The sequence below is a fragment of the Barbus barbus genome (assembly GCF_936440315.1).
Source record: "Barbus barbus genome assembly, chromosome: 37".
NCBI lineage: Eukaryota > Metazoa > Chordata > Actinopteri > Cypriniformes > Cyprinidae > Barbus > Barbus barbus.
Window position 1 is genome coordinate 24710063 of NC_136715.1, and position 25016 is coordinate 24735078.

The 25016-nt window shown below is 39.1% G+C and overlaps 2 protein-coding genes across 3 annotated transcripts; both read right to left on the reverse strand.

Annotated features, from left to right (window-relative positions):
• Window positions 1–438: 438 nt before the first annotated feature.
• Window positions 439–16549, reverse strand: mybl2b (v-myb avian myeloblastosis viral oncogene homolog-like 2b). 2 transcript variants are annotated; one of them, XM_079396405.1, is made up of 15 exons: window positions 15238–15496; window positions 14558–14654; window positions 13848–13919; window positions 13631–13723; window positions 12502–12722; window positions 12185–12317; window positions 12053–12109; window positions 10927–11118; window positions 9426–9698; window positions 3651–3793; window positions 3466–3565; window positions 3244–3354; window positions 2541–2657; window positions 2305–2457; window positions 439–1881 (listed from the first exon to the last, which is right to left on the reverse strand). In XM_079396405.1, exons 1-15 carry the CDS (start codon window positions 15255–15257, stop codon window positions 1753–1755), a joined length of 1911 nt encoding a protein of 636 aa, XP_079252531.1. In that variant the 5' UTR covers window positions 15258–15496; the 3' UTR covers window positions 439–1752. The 2 variants fall into 2 exon arrangements, with proteins under 2 accessions (XP_079252531.1, XP_079252530.1); XM_079396404.1 differs by lacking the exon at window positions 15238–15496 and adding an exon at window positions 16515–16549 and having other exon boundaries at window positions 886–1881.
• A 972-nt stretch (window positions 16550–17521) lies between these two features.
• On the reverse strand, window positions 17522–24855 carry ift52 (intraflagellar transport 52 homolog (Chlamydomonas)). Its single transcript, XM_079395752.1, has 14 exons — window positions 24761–24855; window positions 24282–24438; window positions 24069–24156; window positions 23856–23985; window positions 23308–23383; window positions 23135–23206; window positions 22882–23008; window positions 22719–22802; window positions 21730–21798; window positions 20587–20741; window positions 20280–20367; window positions 18587–18695; window positions 18331–18476; window positions 17522–17801 (listed from the first exon to the last, which is right to left on the reverse strand). The coding sequence occupies exons 2-14, from the start codon at window positions 24398–24400 to the stop codon at window positions 17757–17759; spliced, it is 1308 nt and encodes a 435-aa protein (XP_079251878.1). The 5' UTR covers window positions 24401–24438; window positions 24761–24855; the 3' UTR covers window positions 17522–17756.
• Between the last annotated feature and the right edge of the window lie 161 nt (window positions 24856–25016).

Genomic DNA, 25016 nt, shown 5'->3' on the forward strand with positions numbered 1-25016 from the left:
GTTTAACACAACTTCTGAGTAAATGATGGTATAAAAATGAAACATTATGACAGAATTGACAGACAGATGACTATTTATTTTTGGGGGAACTATTCATTTAACGTTAACAAAACGCAAAGAGAAAAATCACTCACTATTCTTGACTGAAAAACTTTAATACAGTTGCTTTAGGAATCAGTCTATATAGTTTTTATTTTTATATTTGTTCATTCAGTTTCATTGAATGCTCCTGCTAAATACACCTATTGTACCTGGAAATACAGCACTTGTTTTATTTGTATATTATGTGTATCTTTGTTATTTTTTAATAAGATAAAATAATGACAAAGATTTTTATCTTCTCCCACTTTGGCCTAAATATCTGCCGTGCATCTTTGTCTTTCTAGTTTGGCTGTAATGCTCAGACAACTTGTAAAACCAAAATAGTAAAACCAACATGAAAAAAACCGTGATATATTTTTCCCATATTGCCCACCCCTATGTGAAACATAAAGGAAGCTATTTTCATAAAGGCCTCTTATGTCCATACAAGTCAAAGGTAGCCAACACATTTCAGTATGAATGAAAAAAGTCATGCAATTCAGTAGATTCAGACAGACTGAGCAACTGATCGACAGACACTGTGTAACCAAGAGATCACCTGCATCACAATGAAAGAGACTTTGGCTAAAATCCTCCTGAGGAACACCGGCTTCTGAGTCGTCTAATGGTATCCTCCAAATCCAACCAGACAGACAGACAGACAGACAGACAGACAGACAGACAGACAGACAGACAGTTAACAGTTAAATACCTTTCTGTAACTTTTCTATTTAACCAAGAAAAACAATAAGTCTATTCTGGGACATCATGCATCCGTTCACGGGATAGAAAAAGAGCACAGCTGACCTTTTGAAAAGTCCATTTATGTTCCTTGGGAAAAACTCATCCAACACAACCTCACATAAAACAACAAAAACAGCCTCTGTTTAAACACTAGATCTACTGCAGTGTGTTACAAGCTCAGTTATTTACATCGGCTTTAGTGCAATACTGTCAATGCATGCCATCAATTCTGAACACAAGCAGATAAAACAGCACCTTACATCCATCTCAACTCAACATATACAGCTTTTATCAAAAGACAATTTCAATTTTCCAGAAATTTAAAGATGATTTTTGAGTATGCCAGTGACACAGAAATACATGGTCTAAATGTTACCATCAAGATGTTCCCATTTTATTTTTATTTGGAAGCATACAATAGCCTACTTTTTCTTTTTCAAAAAAGCCTTAGTCTGAGGTCCTAAATGTTATTTTACAAAACTTCAAGATGTGTAACATTACGACCAACTTCATGCCAGGAAAAATGCCAACCTATTTCTTTTTTTAATACAAAAAAGCTAGTACATCACCTGAGCCGAGTCTAGCCATGTCTAGTTATCCTTACAGATAAGCAGAACAGAATATAAAAGCATACAGATTCCTGAACAGCAACCTGATCCACATCAAAACCAGGATGACAATACATAAATAAAACAAAATAACAACACACTTATTATACAGGCAGGGTTAAATGAAGTCAGATGATGTTCTGATGTGCCACAGAAAACAAGACAAGAGCATTATCAGCATTGAAGTGTCTATTCTGGAACAGTAATTGGTTTCATATTCTACATCACATTTACATTTTATTTTTTCACTCAACACAAATTTTACACATTATGCTTTGTAGAAAAATATCCAGAAGCTGCACTGGGACTCGGCGAGGGATCAGGAGAGTATGAGCGCTCGGTTTGGGGCATGAGATTTTAAAGAACGAAGGTACCGCCTTGCTTTCTCTGTCATGATCAGCTGGTCTTTCGTCCGTCCACAGACAACTGTTTCCCACGCTGGAGACATCTATCAGAAAAAAAAAATATTTTTTAAATAAAATTTCATGGACAATTTCACCCAAAATCCACCCACATCCGCTGTTTTCATTTGTAAATTTGATTTTGAAGTTAAAACGTCTTAAGAAAGGATTGTTTCTTACAGAAACACAGCTATTAGCTTCTCAAGATGTTAACTGATGGACTGGAGTGGTGTGTATTACTTGTGGATTATCGTGACTCATTCTGACGGCACCCATTCACTGCACAGCCTCCAACTGACCAATGTCTGTCATCAGTGTGTTGCATACTAAAACACTTAACAGTTATGAACTGAGGAAACACACTAAACATACTTGCTGTGTTGTGATAATCTATTATGACTGCATATCATTTGTAAACGTGATAAATGATGTTTCATAAACATGTCGTTGTCTGATCTAACAGCACTTACAGGTAACGGAGGACTCTGTTGCAGGGTGGGAGGCACGGGTTTAGTGGGCGGCCCGCTCTCATTCGGGTCAAGAATAAATCCTTGATCCAACACATTCTCTTCCTTTTTCACGTCACAAGAGCTCACAAGATGGAGCGACTGCACGATCTGAGTCTGGAGTTTCAAAACACAAGACATGCTTTAAATCTGCTCAGTGATGCTGGGCGAACGCAACACCATCGCTCCGGTTTCTGTACCTTCTGACTCGTTTTGACCACGTGTTTAATTTGCAGCTTTCGTGCAGCAACAGACTCACTGCAGTCAATGACATCCAGAGCCAGAGATTTACGCACTTTCTTCATCGGCGGCCGGTACTGTTAAAACACACACATAATTAAACATAACAGCACCTGCCAAATAAACAAGGAACACTTATTTATTTGAATAAAACAATATTTAACTTCAAATAAAAGCATGTGATCTAAAAAAAAAATATGTTGCTAGTTTTAAAATGTTGATAATATTTGATTTAATTTTTCTTTTAAACTAGTTATGGCTACTGTTTAATACAACAGCAAATCTTTCTGTATATTTTTGATGTCCTCTCTTGAAAGTTGTGGAGAAAATATTGCTATTTAAGCAAATGAAATCACAAAAATGATATCTGCTGTCGTCTCCCATTCAAACACTATAGAAGTTGGCCCAGATATGACTTCTGCTTCTGAGAAGCAAATGAAGAAAAAAAAAAAAGTGAAAAAAGTTGATTAGTTTTTGCCGTGGTATCAAAATTGGTATTGACTTGTTTTGACAAGTGCATTTTGTGTCATGAAACACCCTAAAAGCAAAGCTCCCTCACTTTACCTGATCAGCTAAGAGATGTATTAATGCTAACAAGGGAACATGATACAGTAAGAATCTGGAGACTACATGATGTTATTTCTTCTCTGTCTGCTGTCTTACCACTTGTTTGCGTTTCTTCTCTGTAGGAGTTTCATCTTCTACCATCAGCTCAATTCCTGCTTCTCTGCGCAAAACATCTTTAAGGTCTTCCTCCAAATTTGGAGTCTGAGGCTTAAGAGAACCAAAAGAGAGACACAAAACTAGAATATCAAACAGGTCAAGCATCAGTGAGCTGTATGTGAGATTTAACCTTGTTTAAATATGATAACGAGGAAAACTCACCAGGGGCCGCAGAGGGCCGTATTTCTCCAAGGCGTTTTTGAATGGAGTGGGGGTCCGGGGAGTCGTATCCAGGTGAGATTTGTGATTTGGTGTGATAAACCTACAGGAGGGCACATTAAGAGTTTAACAGTGACCTCTGAACTCCAATGATCTGAATAAAGCTCTCTGTGAAGGCTGAGACGTACAGGGAGTTCTCCTTCTGCGTGAGCGGGGTTTTGTCTCGGTGCAGGGGCGTGGTGACCATGGCCTTCTGGCTGCAAACAGGAGTCGACGTCAGGGAAGGATTCTCCAGGTCCAGCGTGTCTTGCTTGGTCCACATATTAAGGAACTGTAAAAAGAGCAAAGCAATATTAAAACTCAGAACCATTTTACAGTAAATAAATGAGCACAGCTACTGTTGTGAAGCCTTTCTGAATCAAAGGTGTTAGATGGTTTCTCTAAGGATTTGTGAGTGTGTGTGTGTGTGTGTGTGTGTGTGTGTGTGTGTGTGTGCGCGAGTTTGCTATACACAAGCAGATAGTCTCAAAACAAAAAAATCAGAACGGCCAACAACTTGTTCGAAAAGAAGTCAATGCTCTGAGTCAACACTGAATCATAATAAATGTTTCCATGATACAGTCATTCTGTAAAGAACATGGCAGTTATATCATCAGCAACATGATGAAATATCTGTCCATATGATGCATCTTACTAACCTTAAAAGGGGCGACGTATCCTGGGGGATACAAACATTTGAGAGGCTGTGGGGAGAGGCAGGGAAAGTGTAGTACTCATTTCTTTGTTTCATGTTGAAAGGGTGTTTGTTGTGAATATTTAGATATATTGACTATGTTCATACTTTCTTTGTGTAGCTCACAGGAAGCATTTAAACCTGCATGGGAAATCTACTCACCCTCCGATAAAAGTTGATCTAGTTCACGTATTTGCACATGCTAGAAGGGACTTACCCGTTTAAAAAGCTGTTATTCAGCATTAGCTTATTAGGTTTGCATTGAAATTTTATGAATTAAATGCTTACATTTTTTGTAATCGGTCTCTAAAGGTTTGTATTTCAGGAGATATGTCACCCTTTTAAATCAAGATATAAAAACATATATACACTGTAATTTTGTGGCTTGTTTTAGAAAATCAGATACTTTTGTAATCTTGACAAAACATCATTGGAAATATCTGACAGTAAAGGTTCCATATTTGGTGACTGTTTTGTAATAGAAGTGATATTGTGACAGAAAATGATTGATTTGTGACAGAAAACTGCATCAAAAAAAAAAAGATCCACTAGAGTTTGGGAGGAACCCAGTGGTTATTTTGGTATAGTGCCAAAACAAAATCTCACAGGAAACACAATTTGTGTGATATCAACTTCAAATTTGGAACATAACTTGGTTAGACATATGGCTTTCATTTTATAGCAATTTAAAGTGCAACATTTTTATAAAGTATTTATTTTATATATATAAAAAACAAATTATACTACGTTATCTGCTATGTGTCTTCTTTGCAATGCAGACCTAAGGGTGGTCTCTTTTTAAAGCGTTGAGTAATTAAAACTGTGCTGTAACAAGCATTGACAAACAAGTGTTCTGTTTTCAGTGAATTTATACCCCAAAGGGGTGACGTATCCTGGTATGGAAGCGTGTGTAGCAAAATTCCATTTGCAATATGTAACATGGCAATTTATTTCTGTATTTAAATTTACATTTTCCCATACATATGTGCAACATTTAGAGCAAAATGTGGTGTAAGATGAAACTCAAAATTCACTACAGCATCTATAAAAACAGCCTTCATGCTTTCAGCTAGCCAGACCTTCTTCTCAAACCTTATAAACAGTAACTTAAAACTCACACTCTTTTTGCTGCTGTTGAGAAACTAACAAACCCCCTAAATCAGATTCCCAGTGAAATGCTTTCCGACAGCAAATGCAATCAGTTTGCTTCCTTCTTTTCTGAGAAGATCAATAATATCAGAAAGGAGATTGGCACATCCTCAAGTTATGCAGAGGTCACACAGATTCGACCGCAATTTAAAAAATAAGTAAATATGTCTGTTTTTGAAGCAATTGATAGCAAAATATTGGAAGAAATAGAAATAGCACCTTAAATCATCAACCTGCTATCTTGACACACTTCCCACATCTTTTGTTCAAAAGTGTGTTTAACTGTTTGGAAGCAGATCTCGCCTCACTTCTTTTTGGGACTTTTCCAAACTCCATGAAAACTGCAGTTGTTAAGCCCCTTCAGAAAAAGCGCAATCTTGATAACACCATACTGAGCAACTATACACCAATATCAAATCTTCCTTTCATAAGTAAGATTATTGAAAAGGTAGTTTGTAATCAGCTGAACAACTACTTAAACTCAAATGGATACCTGGACAATTTTCAATCTGGTTTCCGAGAACATCACAGCACAGAGACAGCACTCATTAAGATAATAAATGATATTCGCCTCAATTCTGATTCTGGCAAAATATCAGTGCTGGTACTACTAGATCTTAGTGCTGCGTTTGACACTGTCGATCATAACATACTTTTAGAGAGACTGGAAAACTGGGTCGGGCTTTCTGGGATGGCACTCAAATGGTTCAGGTCATACTTAGAAGGGAGAGGTTATTATGTGAGTATAGGAGAGCATAAGTCTAAGTGGACGGCCATGACATGTGGAGTCCCACAAGGCTCAATCCTTGCACCGCTCTTGTTTAGCCTGTATATGCTCCCACTAAGTCAGATAATGAGGAAGAACCAAATTGCCTATCACAGCTATGCTGATGATACCCAGATTTACCTAGCCTTATCTCCAAATGACTACAGCCCCATTGACTCCCTCTGCCAATGCATTGATGAAATTAACAGTTGGATGTGCCAGAACTTCCTTCAGTTAAACAAGGAGAAAACTGAAGTCATTGCATTTGGAAACAAAGATGAAGTTCTCAAGGTGAATGCATATCTTGACTCTAGGGGTCAAACAACTAAAAATCAAGTCAGAAATCTTGGGGTGATTCTAGAGACAGACCTTAGTTTCAGTAGTCATGTCAAAGCAGTAACTAAATCAGCATACTATCACCTCAAAAATATTGCAAGAATTAGATGTTTTGTTTCCAGTCAAGACTTGGAGAAACTTGTTCATGCCTTTATCACCAGCAGGGTGGATTACTGTAATGGTCTCCTCACCGGCCTTCCCAAGAAGACCATTAGACAACTGCAGCTCATCCAGAATGCTGCTGCCAGGATTCTGACTAGAACCAGAAAATCTGAGCATATCACACCAGTCCTCAGGTCCTTACACTGGCTTCCAGTTACATTTAGGATTGATTTTAAAGTACTTTTACTCGTTTATAAGTCACTCAATGGCCCAGGACCTAAATATATTGCTGATATGCTCACTGAATATAAACCGAACAGACCACTCAGATCATTAGGATCGAGTCAGTTAGAAATACCAAGGGTTCACACAAAACAAGGGGAGTCTGCGTTTAGCTATTATGCGGCCCGCAGTTGGAACCAGCTTCCAGAAGAGATCAGATGTGCTAAAACATTAGCCACATTTAAATCAAGACTCAAAACTCATCTGTTTAGCTGTGCATTTGTTGAATGAGCACTGTGCTATATGTCCGAACTGACTGCACAGTACTTTAATTTTGTATAATTTTCCATTTTTTTTTATTGTTGTGATTATTATTCCTTGTTTTTATTGCTGTGATAATCATCTTCTATTCTTAACTATTTTAAATCAATTTTATATAATTTAGAAAGTTTAAACTGAAGGCTAAAGTAAGTGCTGTGATGGTAAAGAGAATGTGGGCAAAGAAAGACAAGTGTGTTGTTTAATCAGTTTAAAGTAGGACCTCTGAGTTCTGTTTGTTTGGTTTCTGGTTAGGGACTGTCTGTAAGCAGAGGGAGTGCAGGAGGGGGAGAGCGATGGACTCAGCAGAAGAAAACTGGTGTCATAATTAAGGTACACCTGTAAGTGTAAAGGTGTATTAGTGCACATCTATAGATTGAGAGATGTGCACAGTCTAGGGGGGGGACAAAATGCATTCTCTAAGGCACTAAGAGCCCTAGAGGCAATTAGTGCATTTGAAGGTATAAATACCGAGAGAATGTGAGACGCTAGAAGTGAGGTTCTAGTCGTGAACCGCTCTACCAACTCTAAACTCCTACCATTACAGACAGGGAACCCCCCGAGTTTTAGCGGATAGGTCTGATATATCTTGTGCTGAACACAAAAGATGATATTTTGAAGAATGAGGGTAACCAAACAGTTGCTGGTCCACATTGACTTTGATAGCAGGAAAGAAAAATCCTATGGAAGTCACTGAGGACCAGCAACTGATTGGTTTTCCACCTTCTTCAAAATAGCATTTATGTTCAGCAGAAGAAAGAAACTCATTCAGGTTTAACACAACTTCTGAGTAAATGATGGTATAAAAATAAAACATTATGACAGAATTGACAGACAGACGACAGAATATTTATTTTTGGGGGAACTATTCATTTAACGTTAACAAAACAAAGAGAAAAATCCCTCACTACTCAAACTTGAATACAGCTGCTTTAGGAATCAGTCTATCTAGTGTTTTATTTTTATATTTGTTCATTCAGTTTCTTGAATGCTCTGCTAAATACACCTATTGTACCTGAAAATAAAGCACTGTTTTATTTGTATAGTTATGTGTATTTGTAATATGTATTTTTGTTCTTATTTTTTAATAAGAAAGATAAAATAATGACAGATTTTTTATCTTCACCCACTTTGGCCTGTCTCCCGTTATTGTTCAAATCACGGCAAAAATCAGACCGAATTTATGCACAGTTGTAAATTTTAACCGGTTCATGAAAATGACCTAATGTTCTAAAAATATGATAAAATAATATAATCACCTATAATAATTCAACATTTTGACTCATCTCTTTTCTTATAAATGGTTTTAAGTATGAAATGTAAGGTTTATCATTTTAAAACTTTTTTGTCAAAACTTGTTAATATGTCATACATGTTAGTAGTTAACATGTTGTGTTGTAGTGATCCAAACTATATCTATCTATCTATCTATCTATCTATCTATCTATCTATCTATCTATATATATATTGAATGTTAAAATAGGGGTCCCCTGAAAAAAGGTTGGGAACCACTGGTTTAGGTCATAGTGGATTTGAAAATGCATTCCGAGCATATCACGCCCCCTAGCTGTGAGGGTGGGGCTCGGCAACAGGAAGTACGATAGGTCAATATTCAGCATTAACCAAACGCTTTTCACCTGCCTCAACATCTCTCAATGTTTATTCACATATGCTTGGGGGATACAAACACCCAAATCAAAAATAAGAGTCAAGTTTTGAAAAAGAAAAAATGCAATTGTATTATGTGAGTCCCAATAAGATGGAAAATAGCAATAAATTAATTTTCTGATGTCTTTTTATGGTTCTGCCCTTTTTAGGGTTAACATTAGGTGGCAAAATATGGCTGATGTCAATTCTGAAGTCTTAAGAGAGTAGGGTGACTGATGCCTGATATGACAACATATAATTTAAAGACAGTAAAAACATGAATAACTGCAATTTATCTTAATTTTGCATTACAATCATTTCAAATTAAATAAAAAAAATGTAACCTGATTTAAAAAAATAAATAAACAGATTAATTTAGACAACTTCTTGAATTTGCCTGTAAACGTATTGCAGAATTCTTCACAAAAAGAAACTGTTGAAATATGAATAAAAAGGAATTAAACTCAAACTACGAGTGCACTCAGCACAATTTGATAAGTCTGACTGGAAAACTTGTTTTGTCATATATTGTGCCATTAAAATAAAAGTCCTACTTCCAAAACATTGTCCAATGCAGATTACTGAAAAAACTGCCAGAAATCAGCCAACATATCAGTCGACCCCTAGTTCTAGCTGCTGGAGATTAATAAGGCAAAAATACGTCAGAGATGTGAAGGGCGTCTGTGGTACCTGTGAAGGAGAGAAGGGCAGGATTTTGACCGGCGTGTTCTTGGGGGTCATGGAGTCGTTGGGGTCTGGGGAAAGGGCGATGCGGCGGCGGCTGCGGCGGCTCAGGATGGACGGAGGGGTCGCCCCGCCGGGTGAGATGGGGATCAGCTCCCCTTTGCTGCCCTTGCTGAGCTCCTGCAGGGTGCTGCCCTCCAGACGAAACTGCAGCAGCTCGGAGCTCTGGCTCTCCTCCGGCAGCTCGAAGTCCGACATCGTACACCAGCCCTCCAGATCCTTCAGGAAGAAAGCATTATCGTCAGGACATACTCGGAGTCTCCATCAGGCCTCAACAACAACAATTCATTCAAGAAACGCACTGAAATCTCCAGACCATTCAGGAAAAAAATCTATGATGTCTGATTGGATGCAAACAAATCACCGGGCATGACTTCTAAGACTTACACACTGCAGTCAAAATGGCTAATTTAGTTAAAGTACAAGCACAATTAGTGAGAATTCAAATACTCATCAGAATGAGATCATCCGCGTCGGCAACACAATTCAAGGCTTATTCCTCTCACTGCGTCTTCTTCCAAAAACAAAAAGAAGCCGAGATAGACTTGAATATTTCTACAGAGGTGACAAGAGTTGGGTGGATGATCATCTTATAGTGCGCGATGTGCGAGGGCATAATCACATTATAGCTGAGCTCAGACGGGAAACACTGGACCTCGCTTTGGTTTCATACGGATTATTTTATCAGAGAATATGTGTTTTCGACATGACTGACTTCATTTAATAATAGACACTTCAAGCTTTCTTTAGATATACTGTATTTCTCATGTCATTTTCATTCATTCTAGTGATCGTTTCAGGAAGATATTCACGGAGAGAATGCAGAAAGCGCACACCATTTGTTTTCTTCATTTTACAAAACCAAAAAAAATAAATTACAATAATATATACAAATAACACTTATGTAACTTTTCAGTCAATATTAATGAAAGAACTATGAGTTTCTCTTTGTAGTGTATTTTTTAGGTTTGATAAAGTAAACTTGAAAGTAAATTAAAAAAAGTAATCCGATTACTTTTAAATGCAGTAATCAGTAATGTAATCAAATTACAATTTTAAAGAAGTAATTAGGAATGGACTGACTGTGAGCTTTTCTGTATTTTTTGCTGATAAAAGCAATGGGAGAGCATTTAAAACATTGTGTTTCTGAGCCAAGATTGTTTATTCAGAGCATCAGTTTTCTCATTGGCCACTAAACACTTTTGCTGGAAAATGATGCCATTACGCATTTGCTGTGAAACATTACTGATCTACGTTACATTATTCTCCCTATTTTAACCTCACCTCATCTATGACATCAGCAGACAGTAGTAGCTGTTCATCTCTGACCAATTAATTCACTTCATCAAATTACAGCGAGTATGGTAATGGTTGTTTTTCATTATTATTCATAACATATATAATGGTAATTACAGACAGCAGCTGTTGTTTCTGGGGCTGAACTCACCCCATCCATCAGCTCCATCACCTCCTTTAGCGTGGGGGCCGCTGAGGGCGAGAGGAACCCGGAACTGTCCATCACCCACGTGGACACGCTAGAGTCTCCCGCTTCACTTTTGGGGGTCGCTGGAGCTTTCGGGGTCTTGGGAGACGCAGTTTTGTTTGGAGCAGAGGTGACTTTCTCATGAGCATCCGGATCCTGTAAACACACACGTGTTCGTGTCTTGCATACTTATGATTATTTATTAAAGACACATTGGCATATGAACCACCAAACACTGCGGTCACTGCTTTAAGTGCCACAGGCTTCAACCCTGCCCTGTCATATTTAATATGCAGATTTCTAAAGGCTCTAAATTATCAACATGATCAAAACTTGGCTGAAACACCTGTTGCACACAAACTCTACTTGATGGTTTACACTTTTAAAACAAGTAAAACACCTTTTAGCATAATTGTACAAATGTGCACATGCAATCTTTTGATTTTTACAAAGCAAACATAATAACATTGATATCTTCAGCAATATTTCAAGGGGAACATTTACTTGACTGTAGCAGCTTAGCTTTAGCCTACTTGACCATCCAGATATTATCATTTTAGAAAATGAATGTTCAAATGTATCAGATATGATCCATCGGGATATTGAGGAACGTTTCATCATTGCATTACATTATAAGTTCTGAAACTACAGCTCTTTAATCATAAAACTAAACACTGAAATATCATACAGAATCTGCTCAAAGGAGTTATTCATTTGGGAATTAGACTACACTTTGAGTCCACTTAAAATCAAGACAACCAGCTTCAGCAGATTTTAATGAATATGAATTGAGTTATGAGTTATTTATATAATACGAGTTATTTTTGTAGGAGATTCTCAACTTTTTGTTATATAAACTTAAAACAAGTTGAGAAAACTCAAATCTGCTGAAGCTGGTTGCCTTAATTTTAAGTTGGCTCAATGTTTTTCCAGTGCTGTATGCATCACACTGTAGATCCAGCTGCGGTGCTGCAGAGCCTCTGGACAGTAAAAACACAAAACTGGTCCTGATTAGGATGTCAAAAGCAGGCTTCACGCTGACTTTGTGTAACAGACTTTGCGATTAAAATCAGTGATGTTTTCGTTATACCCTCTTCAGGACCTCGCCTGGTAATCCCTCACTGGCTCCATCACAGCACAGCTCCACCTATAAACACAAATCATTAGAGTTGATCCACGAGCCTCCCAGCCGCTGCAGTGCACTCAGAGCCTGCAGAAATACCTGCCGCTGAGCGCCGTCCTCTCGCTCCGTCTGCTGCAGCACATGAAGCGTCGTGTCCACGCCGGAGTAAAAACCCGTCTCTACTTTACGCTTGATAGTGGAGTTCCAGTGGTTTTTCACAGCATTGTCCGTTCTGGAAATAAATAAATAAATCTTCTCAACTTCACAGTATACCAGTCTACAGAAGCCTACAACACAGAATTGTGAGCCGTGCTCCGCTCAGCTGATTCTGAAACTACACACGGCTTCCCTAAAAGCCAGGTAACCAACTACTCATTCAGACAATCTTTCATGCCTAAGATCTACACGGTGTTCACCTTCCAGGAAGCAGTTTGGCGATCTCAGCCCAGCGGTTGCCCAGCACACAGTGAGCCTTGTAGATGATGAGATCTTCCTCTGTAGTCCAGGAAGACTTCTTGACGTCTGGGTTGAGGTGGTTGTGCCAGCGCTCTCTGCACTGCTTCCCAAGACGGCCCTTCAGGTGCTTGGCCACCATCGCCCACTGCTTGTTGCCGTACTTCTTCACGAGCTCAATCACCTGGACACAACACACAGACTTCACACACCGTGTCACCGATACGTTCTCAGACTAGTCTGATTGTTCGAGATCGCTGCAGCAACTGTAAGACCCTAAGAAATCCATTTGATTTTTTTCCAAATTCAGTTTTTCTGAAGTTTTTTCTCCCCCATTTAAAAATGATTGGATTTGTCGGCGCCAATAGCCTCATGGTTAGTGCATCAACATATAGCGCAACTACGCTCACGCCGACCCGAGGTCGATTCCCATCTCGAGGTCCGATCTCCACCCAATGCTATCCTGTTTGCTTTCTACTACTGTCCTATCTAATAAAGGCAAAAAAAACATATTGGACTCCATTTTAATTGTAAAAAGCATAGTTTAAATTAAACCATGGAAGAAAAATTGTGATATTCCTCGAAAAAGCACTTGTCCACTATCACAATTTTATTTAGTGAGCAGCCCTACGTTTAATTTATTCATCCAAAATTTGACAAATTGTGAAACATTCAGCATCGTACAGTAAATTCCTATGATTAGATATTGGAGAAATCATAACGCAATATGATGTCACTTACTAAAAACTAAATGAGAAACTGTTAAAATGTATGTAGGACAGGGATGGGCAACTTCGGTCCTGGAGGGCCACTGTCCTGCAGAGTTTAGCTCCAACTCTAATCAAACACACCTGCCTGTAGCTTTCTAGTGATCTTGAAGAACTTGATTAGCTGGTTCGGGTGTGTTTGATTAGGGTTGGAGCTAAACTCTGCAGGACAGTGGCCCTCCAGGACCGACGTTGCCCATCCCTGATGTAGGATATATACCATAGCAATTTGAGTGATTTCACATTTGACTAATTTCCATACATTTCCCAGCTTGGAAATCACCCTTTTGATTAAAAGACTCTTTGGTGTCTGTACATCTTGTACCTTCTCATCCTCCTCCTTTGTCCAGGGTCCCTTGACGAGATCGGGATCCAACACTTTGAACCAGCGATGCTGACACTGATGCTCGGACCGATTCTGTAAAAACAACAACGAACTGTTAAAGCACACCACCGCAGAGATTTAAATGAGGAGACAGGAACTAAACAAGCAATCTCTCGTGTGAGCTCTCTGAATGCATTACTGATGTAAACAGACTTACAGGTAAAAAGCCAGCGATGTATTTCCAATCATTTGGTCCACAGTTCTGCACCAATTTCCGCAGCTTATCATCCTGGAAAATACAAAGCCAAGAAATAAATGCATAAACCATCTTTCATTTTTGACAAATATCTCCTGGATTCCATGCAGCAGTAAAAAGTTGTGTATTCTCCCAATTTTGTCAGGTTTACACAACCAAAACCTTCACACTTAAAAGACAAGAATCCATATGAATCGAGCATTGTTTTCTTCTGAAGATATGATCGCTTTATATGATCAACATTTTTCATTTTATCCTTTAGTCAGATGAACATTGATCAACACACAAACAGAGCATGCTTGAGCTGCCATACTTCATGAGATCCCAGCTTGCGTGCAGATCAATGTTTACAGGTCTAAATATTAGATTCACAGGCTTGGAATGACATGAAGGCAAGTCAATTACTACTAAAATAATTTTCTGGGTGAACTATTCAATAGTGTAAAGTGGAGGTGGAAATTGTGAAAAACAAAAGTGAAGTTACAGGTGTCTTCTATATCAGCTGCTTTCTATCTTTTTGATCATGAATAATCTTAAGGCTTGTGTCTACATTTCACATCACATGAGCAAGATTTGTATATTTGCAGAATTTCAAAACAATCCCCACTACATAAGGTTTGAGTAACACTGGACCTCCGGTCTGAGCATGGGCTGTGTTTATATCAGCATACCTCCTCTTGGGTCCACTTCACTTTCACTTTCCCACAATCCTTCTGATCAGCCACATCAGAGTCTGTGTCCTGACACATGGCCTCTTCCTCATCCTCACTGTTCTCACACACACACACACTTCATGTTTAGGGCTGGGAAAACAACACTGACTACAGATCAGCAAACTCTCAACAATGTGTTGATGGTGCACTGACACTGTTTACATCTGGCCTTGTGTTTGCCAGACAATGACTTCATGAAAAACTCAACCTAGTTTAATAATATCAGAGCTAAAGAAATCATTTCAACGCTCTCGAGCATGCACAGCTGTTTTGTGTAAAGCATCACCTCGATCTTCTAGCACATCTGGCTAATTGTTTCAATGCATGTCATCAACATGAGTAAATATTGGTAAAAAAAAAACTGAGGTATGCATCACATTGAAATGATTTGGATTAGTTAATAAGATTGTAAATGGGTCTGTATGGCGTTTAAACTGAACGGGTGCCGTGAGTTTGAGCTCTTTGTGTTTTTAATATTAGGCGGGGTTCACAAACTTCATGTCAACAATTCCTACAAACCCAGACATTATATTGAATGCATCAAATAAAATCGTTTTTTTTTTCCTAAAGTGAAATTATAGTATACATTAAACACATTAAACATACGAGAATAATATTCTTTATGTAACGTTACTTACCCGCGCGCCCACCAAGACATTTCCCTAAAGTTTGCTCAAAACGCACCAATAAAACAGACTTTACCAGGACACCGTGCACGCAGCATACAGACGCAAAAACATCTGTGATGTTAATGAGATGGTCGAGCAAATATAGCAAACGCTTTCATTAAACAGCGCACCGCGACGCGCCAGATAAACATATACTGCTGCGCGCCCAGGTTTCTATCTCGCGCTTCTTTTTCTCAGTCATTCCCGCGAGTGACGTCAGCGGAAACACGCTGCGCGTCCCCCTGAGCCCCAGACTCAGTACGTGCGCGTAACACACGGACGCGCTTCCCTAAAAACAAATGTGTACATAATTATGCATTTTTAACGTATGTAACAAATTTCTCAAAAGCGACAAAAAATATTTTAAAATGGCCATAATATATCAGGGAAATATTGCTGTATGATTTTGAATACATTCTAGATTAATTGATAAATCACTGAAATTTGTTTAAAATCGAAACATGTTGTCTAAAGCATAAATATGCACGTCATTCGAACTTTCAGTTTCTCACATAATTTCTGTTTCACATTATTTACCTTTTACTGCATTATAAAGATGTTCAGAGATTGTGCGTTTGGACGTGTTCAGCTATTGAAAATATTTGAATTTAACTTCAGTAAAGAGAATGAAATTATTTTATTATCTGCTAAACGAGATATTAAATAAAGATCTGATTTTCCCTTGTGAGCCAGTAGTTGGAGAACTAATCAAGCACAGCTATAAATGCAAGCTGAGTCTAATTAACACCATGCTTTCCTGATGGACGCAGCACGTGACAGACCTGGTAAAGTCCTTATACATCTATATATAATTCATTTTACCTTTTAAATTAAACCTAAAAAAAAAACATTTCTGGTAAATGCTAAACCCTGCTTATTTTCTAGAGCTGACCAGGAGCTATGAGGGCCCATCACTGTCTGACTTTGACCGGGGCTTTTGCACTGACCAGAGTCTGTCTTTATCAGCGCTTTCAGCCGATGGCTTCCTCAGACCAAACAAAGGCATTGTGCTGGAGTATCCCGAGCCCAACCCTGCTGTTGCGGCATGTCTGAACTACTCCACAAGCCTTTTATCACCTTTAGTTGCCCTCAACAAGAACGTCCTCTCTCCAGGCAGCAGCTTGAGCACAGCTCTGGGCAGTCCAGTGGAAGGCAAGTCCTCCACACCCTACGAGAGAGTCCGGTTTCAGAAACCTGTCCTGGCCAGCTCGCTGGACCTGTCCTGTGTCGATTTGACCACCACTCACCCGTCATGGGAAGTGTCCTTTGTGAAGGCCATAGTTGAGAGCCCAAAGTCATGTTTGGAGTCCACATGGAGTCCTATAAACCTGTCGGCTGCTCCTGAGGTCTCACCTCACCCAAACACTTCAGAGGAGCTTCAGCGCTCGTGGAAGGAGATGGTCCGGCAGGGATCTAGTCAGGTTCCTGCAATCCCAGATCTCCGAGAGGAACAGAGCTCCTCTAACTTGGCAATTTGATAGAAACCATATTTTAGGTATGTATGTGCACTGATGCTAATCTTTGAAAAGCTTGATTTGCTCTAATATGTGTTTTTATTTTACAGGCGTCTTACTGTGACCCTTACTAGAGCGCTACCCATGTTTATATAAATCTATTTGTACTTTAAGTGTATTTGATCAAAAAATAAAGTTTGTTGAAATGACTTCCATTGTTACAAAGAATCTACTCAAATGAATGTCTCTGTGTGAGCTTGCGCGATCAATAACCTGTTTCAGAATGTGCAGTTATTTCATCCTCTGTGGAAATGTGAATATAGTGACCATATAGGATCAATACAACTGAGACTGCAAGTGAAAATGCGTCTGTTGTGTAACTTTCTAAATAAATGAATCTGTGCCGGTCTGCTGCTGCTGTCCTGAGACTCTGGGGTGTCCAATCCTGCTCTCTGAGGGCCAACATCCTGCAGATTTTGGCTCCAACACACTTGCCTGGAAGTTTCTAGTGAGCCTAAAGACTATTATCTTGACTGTTGTTTAATTAGGCTTTGAGCTAAACTCAGCAGAACAGCGGCCCTCCAGGAACAGGTTTGGACAGCCCTGCTCAAGAGTCCCCTGGAGTTTCGGTTCAGTTGACTGGCTCACAAACCTGGAGATATAATATACTTTCTGGAGGTCCTGCAACAATTAAACTTTTTCATTCAGTGCCAGATTTTAATTTTTTTCCCCATTGCATAATCCTGAATATCAATCTCAAACACGGGATTTGGACCCCAATGTGTATGTATACAAGTGCTCCGAGATGAGAAAACAAAGCTCATATTTATTGGAGAAAAAGTTACAAGAAATGTAGTGGATTCTTTAAAGCATTTGCCAGAGAAAGGTCTGATAAACCACACCTGGCTTTTCTTGCACTGGATGTAAAGCACAGGTGGTTTGTTTGCAGTTTGAGCGTCTATAACTGTGCATATTCACACAGATCTCAAAACAAGTCCTCGCAGCAGAACTCCAGAGAGCCATGGCCTGTCTGCTTCAATACACGTTAAACCTTGCTTCTGTGGTGTCAATATCGTGCTCCTGGAGGAAAGGGGAGAGGAAGCAGTTTTAGGGTAATAATTCAGACAAAAATGGTCAGTTATTCAAACCACATTGATTTCTGTCCTCCGTCAAACACAAAAAGAGATTTTAGACAATGTTTAAGATGCTCTTTTCAATAAAGGAAATGATTTCAAGTGATGTTTTTAGTGCTTGGCAGTATTAATGACAAACAAAGCGACATTATACGCAAGTATCATAAAAGCAGCTCTTTCATTCTTCATTCTCTTTAGTCTTTTGATGGTCTGTGACCATCGGTGAATGTTTACTTATGTTTAAGTAATGTTGTGAAGGATTTAAGAGTTTTGGGGTCCTCTTCTAAGCATGGTACTTTCATTGTGTGGAAAAGTGCAGCTTTTTGCCAAGTATTTCCTTTTCTTGTTTCATGGAAAAAAGAAAACCATACAGGTTTGAAACCTGTGGCGCACAAATGATGATACGCACAATGATTTCACTACATTAACGACTAAATGAATGGTCAAATAGAAATGTTTCTGCATGTTCAACTTACTTGATTGATTTTCTTAAACTCCACCACCTGGAAGAAGACGTGTTCCAGTATGTGCTTGGCGTCTCTTTTGTCCTTGTCTAACTTCCCTGTCACTCCTAAGAGGTCTCCACATTTACGTACATAAAACTCCAGATCATCATCGGTACCTTACAGAAGACGAGACCTCCATTACTAATCAATCAGCAACTACTCAAGCTAGAAACAATGACAGTATTAGAACTCTCTCTGAGCATTTGCACGAATGGCAGAGACTCACATTTATTTGAGAGCTGAGCCAGCCTCACTTTCTCAGAAGAAAAGGTCTCGTCAAGGTCAAAAAGGTCAAGCATGGGTGGCGGAAGGTCCCTAAAGGCCGGCTGAAAGACCTGAACACAAAACAAAGCCTCAGTGAAACAGATCATCTACACACAGACCCATAAACAAGAAAGCAAACTAGTTGTGAACAAAACAATGCAGGAAAACCATGGCAAATAATGATTTGATCCATCATAGAGTACTGCAGGGATGATGTTAGATGAGTTAGCATCGTCACACTGGGCCCAGATGCATAAACTTAGCCACTATGTTAAGACTGCGTCCTGAGAACTAGTCTGACCAACTAGCAGTTAGCCAAGGGGTCATTGAGTCTTAGTTTTTGGATTCAAATCAGACCAATCTACATTTTAAAGGGGTCATGAACTGCCTCTGTTTTTTTTTATTTTGTATTGTTCTCTGAGGTCCACTTATAATGCTATCAAGATTTTTACATCAAAACAACATACAATTTAGAAGTAATATGCTAATTTCTGTTCTGTTTTTGACCCCCCTCATCAGAACTTAAACGAATAGTAAACGAATCCACGATAAAACAAAAGACCAGGTTCTTACAGACGCAGTCTGGAACTTCATTAAAAATAAAGTTCATCCACTCTTTCCTAATGTTAGGATCAGAAGGAAAGCAATGCAAACACTGTTTTTCCACAGCTTGTCACTGCACAACATCTTGTTGTCTTCTGAGGATCTTTATCGTTTGGTTTCTGTGTAGACCTGTGCATTCACCACTCTTGTTATTTACACTACATTCATGAATCGGTGGGCGGGGCTAAACAGGCAGCGACGTAGAAGTGGTGGGCGGGGCTAAACAGGCAGCGGCGTAGAAGTGGTGGGCGGGGCTAAACAGGCAGCGATGTGGAAGCAGGCGTTGATCATCCACACTATTACATCATAGAGTAGAACATTCCACAAGCTGTTGTTTTTAGCAGACTGCCTTCAATATAAGCTGTTTTTAAAGTAATAAATAAATTTTGAGTTCTGAAACGTACAGCATGTTTTTATAGTACACCTCTTATATGTCAAAAGATCAAGGGCATTTTACTGTCTCAGTTCATGTCCCCTTTAATGTAATGAACTGTTATGACCATTCTCAATGAAAAAATTAGATGACCAACTTGTAACACTTACTAAGCCTTCTATGCCACCAGCCACTGAAGTGGGTTTTTGGTTTAATGTCTGAAATAAGGTAGGTTTTTAACCACAAGCTCAAGATATTTTCACGTTTTATTCAACAACCTATTATATAAAAGTAATGCCCCCTTATGATGTCTTTAGGCTTCGAAATTCATAAAACTTGTGCTTGTTTGTGAAGATTATTAGTCACAGAGCTTTCTGCAATAAACCAAAAGCCAATGGAAAACTTCTATTGGGTTTTTAATCGAGGAAATCAGGGTGAGGCAGACTTCTGGGTTGGACAACAAAAATACACCATCACTGCAGCGCTCTATTTCATTAGATTAAACGTAATCTTAGTAAGCATTGATATAATTGCATTTCTCCACCCATGCAGCCTTGGTTGCATCAGCAGAATAGAAAAGTTGCATCAGAGATGGATAAAGTTTGGTTCGGTTACATTTTTTCTTTTTTGTCCTACGGTAACAAACTCTATGCTAATGTGTGTTTGGAAACAGACTCACGGCAGGCTGCAGCGGAGGCAGAGGTGTTTCAAACTGTGGTGTGATCAGCTGGAGAGGTTCATGTTTGACATTCAGCTGCTTGTAAGCACTAAAAAATACAGACATGACAGTAGTTATTGCTTCAGTGCTTGTCTGATTGGCCAAACACATGACTCACGTCTTTGTGACAGTGATAGTTCTTATTTACCAATTCTTGTGGTTTTAAAGCACACAAGAATAGTTTTAACGTTCACACTGAATGTACGACTTCGGTAAGCGCACAACATGAAAGCCTCTTTAAGAAATGTTAACTGATGGGAGCTCTTACTCCAGGACAGAGGGAAGAGTGTTTGTGTGCAGCTTCAGCAAAGACATGTCAAACAGAGATGTGAAATCTCGCGGGTTCTCGTCTCCTTCCTGCAGACACACTCTCAGATGGTCGGACAGACTCCCTGTGTCCGGCAGCATGGTGTAGTCTGTGATCTGGGAAAAAATGAAGCCAGTTTACACAGTGTCACTTCACAGCCCTGAAGCATGACCTGTGCTCCCAGTCAGGCCCTTCAAATGTTTGCGATCAGGAAGATTTGAAAAGAAATCAGTACTTTTATTCAGCAAGGATGCATTAAATTGATCAAAAGTAACAGTAAAGACATTTCATATAAATGCTGTTCTTTCCAACACTGTATTCATCAAAGAATCCTGAAAAATGTTTTCAAAAATGATGATAATATTCAGAAATGATTCTTGAGATTCATCAAATCTGGATTTCTGAAGAATCATGTCTGGAGACTGGAGCAATGATGCTGAAAATTCAGCTTTGATCACAGGATTAAATTACATTTTAATATTACAGTAGATAAAATGTATTTGAAATTGTAATAATACTTCACAACATTACCATTTTTACTGTAAATAAATGCAGCCTTGGTGACCATAAGAGATTTCTTTTTAAACATTTAAAGAAATCCAACTGAGCCCAAACTTTTGAATGGTAGTATAAAATATGAGTTTCCTAATCAGACATTGGACATGAACAGTCTCTCAAGTCATATTCACTACGGCGAAACTCTGAGATCATTTGATACCATTTTCTGAGTTAGACGAGCCATAAACTTTAAACATGGACAATAGCTGCTGATGTCAATGCTGTTCTTTATTAGTTTTCCCACAACAACTACATCACTTTGTCTTGTCGATAAAGTAGTGCATATTTATATATATGACCATCTGAAGCATGTTTGCTAAACAGTGAAATAAGCATGTATTTGACTGAAATTCCAGAATCGCCAGCAAGCTATCTAGCACGGTGAATGTTTATATGGTTGTCAACTTTTTTATCTTTCCGATTCCAACAATAAAGCACTTGAATGCAACATGCTCGTAATCATGACTCTATAAGCATGAAATATGAAATTTGCGACAGCACGTGAAGGCAGTATAGGTTAAACAGGTGACTAGTGTAGGTGCTCACCTCTGGGTCCTCTGCATCTATCTGGTTGAGATGAATGCTATCTGTTGTAAGCCACTGGAAAACAACATCCTGGAACGCAGACATTATATTGTATTAAAACACATTAAATTGTGAAAGAATAAATAAGGTTTTACATTTGTGAAGGAAATGTGAGTGCTGCTTGCCCATGCAAAACTCATTACCACAATCCTAAAGCCGTGGTCACACTACACTTTGGCTGATGATACACGGGGCAACTTTTTGAGCAATGTTGCCATCAACGGGCAACCAGGTGAGACACGGAGCCCACGACTGATCTAAAATATCCAAATAGAAATCTGTTACCCATTCTCAATTAGAAAGTGCCCAAAAAAAGCTGCCCCGTGTATCATCAGCCTTTCAGCACGTAACATTTACACAGAAACTGCAATGGTTTTAATATGACGTCACACTCTCTAGAGTCTTTTCAAAAAGACTCTAGAGTCAAAAAATCATAAAAAAAATACATAATCTACTTCACTTTACTGCAACGCTACAATCCTGCAGATCTAAAGGCTCGAATACAGTACACAACTTTTAAAATCTGAACAACCACTAGCCATTACACACTCGGCTTATGTTTCATCTCCTTCAGAATCAAAGTCTGAAGCTATAATGTCAGAGTCTGTGCCCTTCACACACATGATATGCAATTTTCTGTGAAATCTGTCAACTTCAGCTGCCCAAAATCTGCAGACTGGCTCCGACTTTTAGCAACTGACTGCAAAATCAGAAGAAAGACACTTATACAGGTTTGGAACCACTTGAGGGTGAATAAACAATGACAAAAAATGTTATGTTATCCTTTAAGCCACATTACTTGTGCAATCATCCATGCTCATTGCACAAATCCAGCAGGACGATAGCTCAAAGTACTAATTTACTCCTGATTACACTTTGAACAAACCTCTAGCCCTACACTTTCATCAGCAGTAATAGTGATGTTTTGCAATAGCAACTGAATCCCTTACCATTATTTTACTATTCTCCTCCTTGTCCAGGTACTGGTCACTGAACATGTGACATGAGCCCAGAACGGCCAACTTGCCAGCGTTCTTGATACAAACAGAGACACAATCAGAGCACAGAAGAAAGCAGAATGAGTTTAACACAAGTCAGAATGACTGTACTCACCTTAGGCTGATGGAAGGCCAGAACAGGCCTGTTGAGGGGAAAGCACACAGAGCCGGTGGACAGGACGGCCACCGCAGGCTTCATCACGTTTAATGTGGCCCCGTAAGGGTATACGAATGTAAGTGCCCTGTTTAATCGTCAAACAAGAACTCATTACGCTTTCTTATGTGGAACTTTATAAAATCCCTCCATCTCAGCATGGTTACACATCAAACATTGTTAATGTTAACAACAACATTCAGCTGAAGCTTACTGTGAACGGTTCCCTGTATTCTCTTCATCAATCACCCCCGTCACCACTTTACCAGCGGCACGACTGATCTCTCTGAAATAAAGACAACAATCATTTCAATTCTGTACAGAATGGTTTGTTTTAATGTAATCTCTACACAGAGAAAGATTGTAATGCACATGGGAGACACAAACCTGTTCAGAACGCCATTGGACACTAGTGCTTCTTTGGGATGGAAATATTTATAATAGACGTTCCTTATTACTGCGTCTGAAAAAAAGTTAAATTTCAGAAACACAAACCTTCCAGGATGAGCACATCGTAAATGTCTAAATTCACGTTTCTGGTTTATGTGAGGCACAAAACAAATAACGCCAAGGTGCTGGAGGCATCCTGACATCCTATTACAGAAAATTAACTCATTTTATAAAGTAGTTTGGTTTAAATAATGTTAATAGCAAAATATTAAAAAATTGGGATGAACTCTAAAAGTGCTGAACTTCTTAGCTGGTTAAACATGTATGTGTTGAAACGGCTAATAATAAAATGTGACATTCTGTAGTTTTGTCTCATATTCATCTTTTAATCATATTTGTAAATGTCTCGACTCCACAGCCAACAGAGCAATACTGTTCCAGTACTTCTGGAGGGCACTGTATGTGTGTGTGAATTAACATGAAACGTTTGTTTGAATTAATGACTGTATGATGTGCAGGTGACATTGAAAACAATATACACTCACCATTGTTAACCATAATGCCAAACTCTTCCAGGAGGAAGTTGATATTAGTGTCATATTTCATTTCTCCTCCTTCTCCGAGCATCACAAGAAGACCTCCACCGCTGTCCAGATACTGCTTGAGAACCTCCAACTGAAGGACAGCAAATATACAGCAATGGATGAGCTGATCTTCTACGAGCTGTACTCATCTATATGTGTGCTGCCGATTCTGACCTCAGCAGCGGTGAACTTCTCTCGAGGGCCTGCAGTGACCCATAACTTGACTCCTTGCAGTTTCTCCAGGGTGAGCTCCTCTTTGATGCTGAAGAACATGTATAGTTTAGTAAAGTGTTCTGCTTATTTATTTGGCATGTCTGTAAATGAAACAGAATGAGCTCATATTCAGATTCTGTGCTACAGATCGCATCTGTAAACATGAGGTTACACCTTTGAATCTTCCACTGTGCTCTTAATTTCTTCTGCATGGACTTGTATCCGGAGCTGGAGGTGAAGAGCTCTCGTTTGGATGCGTTGAAAATAAGGATATTTCGTTGCTCCTTGTCCATGTCGGCATATGTCTCCGGATACACTATTTACAAAAACTCTGAAGATGGAGGAACAGATTACTGTCTAATATACAAACCGCGACTCTTTCGTCGCTGTTTTCTTCTGCCACACAGGATTTCAATACATTATCGCCTCAATCCTGACGTTAAACGACAGCAGAGCAACAACTGCAAAATATACACAAACTGTAAATATGAGCGGCTAAGCTAGCAAGCTAATGCTAATAACACTCGCTACACTGATCAACCCTGTTAACGGAGCCGATCTAACTTTGTCACGTGAAGGTTATAATGTTACGGTATATAAAATGTAAATGCTTCTAAAAACGAAAAAGGAATAAAAGTTGCCGCAGAACTCACCATATTGTAGCGGCCGTGAGCGATGCATTGTGGGTATCTGTAAACAACACAAGCGTAACCAGGGACGCTTCCTCCATAGCAACTCAGTCGGTGACAGATCTCTAGTGAAAACACGAGACACATCCCTGGAGGAGGACCAGACGTCCCTGTGTTTGCTGTCCTGTCCCAGACAACAGATATATATATATAAAGTCAATATATACATTGCAAGTGTGACCCAAAGGTGTTCAAGAGTTTTTAGGGCTACTGTATTTAA